We start from the raw sequence: 2,488 nt of genomic DNA on the forward strand, positions 1-2,488 counted from the left end.
CTTTCTCCACCCTGCCTACAAAAATCTGTCTCACATACTTGTCCTTTGATAGAACCATGTTACTTCACACGCAAACCATCAGTGGTGTCCAGATCCTTTCTCTTAGCAACCTGAATCTGTCTACAGTTATTCAGCCATAAAAATATATATATATATGATGGAATGTTATTCAGCCATAAAAAATATATATATATTATGGTTTTGTAACATGTGATGTCATAAATCCCATTACTACAGCATTTCACAAGTTACTCATATTGATGTGACAGGTATTATTAAGGAAATTTTGATGAAGTTTCCCATCCATACCAGAGAACCCTAAAAAGGACAGCAAGATCACAGATTCTGTTGGAGTCACCTGAAACATACATTTTATTGTTCTGGAGACACTTAGGTCACTAACTTGAGTTATAGACTTATCATGTGATAAGCTGATTAAAGAGAATTTGCAGGGATCCTGATTCTGTTCATTATAGACTAAACGTTTTTGTCTCCCCAAAATGTGTGCCCTCAAAATCCATGTTGAAATCTTCATTCCCAATGTGATAGTATGAGATGAGGCTTTTAGGAAGTAATTAGTTTTAGATTGAGGTCACAAGGGTGGAGCTCCTAAGATGAAACTAGTATCCTTATAAGAATAGGAAGAAACTAAAGCTCTCTTTGCCATGTGAGGATATAGCAAGAAGGTAGCTATCTGCAAACCAGACATTGAATCTCTGGGCACCTTGATCTTGGTCTTCTCAGCCTTGAGAACTGTGAGAAATAAATGTCTGTTGTTTATATTACCCAGTCTATGGTACTTTATTATAGCAGCCCAAACTTACTAGTATACTATTCTTCCCTGGGATAGAGTTTACCATTCATCAAAATAATCAATACTTACTTTGGCTGTGTGTTAAGATTACTGACTCAGCAATGGAGCTGTTATCGGCAAAATGCCATTACCTACACATCTTGGATGTTTCTGGTTGTATCCTGCTTACCGACCAAACGCTTGAGAATCTTCAGATAGGCTGCAAACAACTTCGGATCCTAAGGATGCAATACTGCAGACTTATTTCCAAGTAAGTATGTACCTGAATATGAAAAGCTTTGAGAATTGTTTTTTGAGAAAACAGCATATGTGACTATGGCATTCATAATACATAGTGGCTATCAGAGTTAAGAAGTTACATTTTATTTTTTGCCTAATTGAAACTTTGAGCTGAACCAAGGAAAGCTCTCTTCTAAAATGGTCTCTGTGGTTTCATATACCTTTCCCAGTAGCCCTTCTACTTTAAGCACTTCTCCTTCCTTGACCTTGCAGATGTCCAAAACCTTAACTCTCCTTTTGTAGAATTATGCTAGCTCTTCCTTTCCTCATCTCTCAAAACATTTTCATTCAGTTAATCTCCTTTAGGGATTAAGAAATAATTGGATTAATCCAGCTCACAATTAAGTACAAATTATTAACAGTCATCCTAAGCCCCATCTTTCCATAAACTATTTGCTTGATAGTTGCTTTTCATTTAACTAGAGATTTCCTGCAAGATCTAGGGCTCAGAGTAAGATATTCTGACTTGATTGCTACAGGCCAAATATCTGTTTCCTTAATTCACAAAATGTTTCCATTGAAATAACAGTTGGGTAAATAAGCAATCAATGAAGGTAGAGAAGGTATAGAGTGTCTACCCTGTGAGATTTTATTTTATTAAATTTATTGGTATGACACTAGTTAATAAAATTATATAGGTTTAAAGTGTACAATGCAATATGTATATTGCATTCTGTGTTCACTACCCAAAGTTAAATTTCCTTCTGTCACCATATATTAGATCTCCCCTTACCTTTATCTATCTTCCCCGTCTCTCCTTCCTTCTGATAACCACTAAACTGTTGTCTGTGACCATGAATCTGTTTCTTTGTCTTGCTCATTTATTGCTTTCGGTTTTATATTCCACATATGAGTGAAATCATATAGTTCTTGACTTTTTCCATCTGATTTATTTTGCTTAGCCTAATTTTGTCAAGATACATCCATGTTGTCACAAATGGCAGTATTTCATCTTTCTTATGGCTGAGTAATATTCCACTGTATATATATGTACCACATCTTCTTTTCCAATCATCTATCAGAGGATACTTCAGTTGTTGCTATGTATTAGCCATCATGAATAATGCTGCAATGAACATCGGGGTGCATATGTCTTTACGAACAAATTTTTCAAATTTTTCAGGTAGATATCCAGAAAAGGGGTTGCTGAGTCATATGATAATTCTATCCTTAATTTTGGGGGGAACCTTCATACCGTTTTCCATAGTAACTGTACCAATTTATATTCCCACCAACAGTGTTTGAGGGTTCTTTTTTCTCTACAACTTCTCCAACACTTGTTATTACTTGTTTTGTTGAGGATAGCCATTCTAACAGGTGTAAGGTGGTATCTCATTGTAGTTTTGACTTGCATTTCCCTAACAGTCAGTGAAGTTCAGCATTTTTCATATATCT

The 2,488-nt window shown here is 35.5% G+C and overlaps 1 protein-coding gene across 1 annotated transcript in view; it reads left to right on the forward strand.

Moving 5' to 3' along the window:
• FBXL13 (F-box and leucine rich repeat protein 13) overlaps positions 1-2,488 on the forward strand; it is a 283,144-nt gene that overhangs the window by 270,750 nt on the left and 9,906 nt on the right. The window contains exon 20 of the mRNA XM_011365209.2: positions 901-1,064. Within this exon, the coding sequence (XP_011363511.1) occupies positions 901-1,064 (164 nt within the window). The remainder of the gene's footprint in view (positions 1-900; positions 1,065-2,488) is intronic.

Source organism: Pteropus vampyrus, unplaced genomic scaffold (assembly GCF_000151845.1).
Source record: "Pteropus vampyrus isolate Shadow unplaced genomic scaffold, Pvam_2.0 Scaffold107, whole genome shotgun sequence".
Taxonomy (NCBI): Eukaryota; Metazoa; Chordata; class Mammalia; order Chiroptera; family Pteropodidae; genus Pteropus; species Pteropus vampyrus.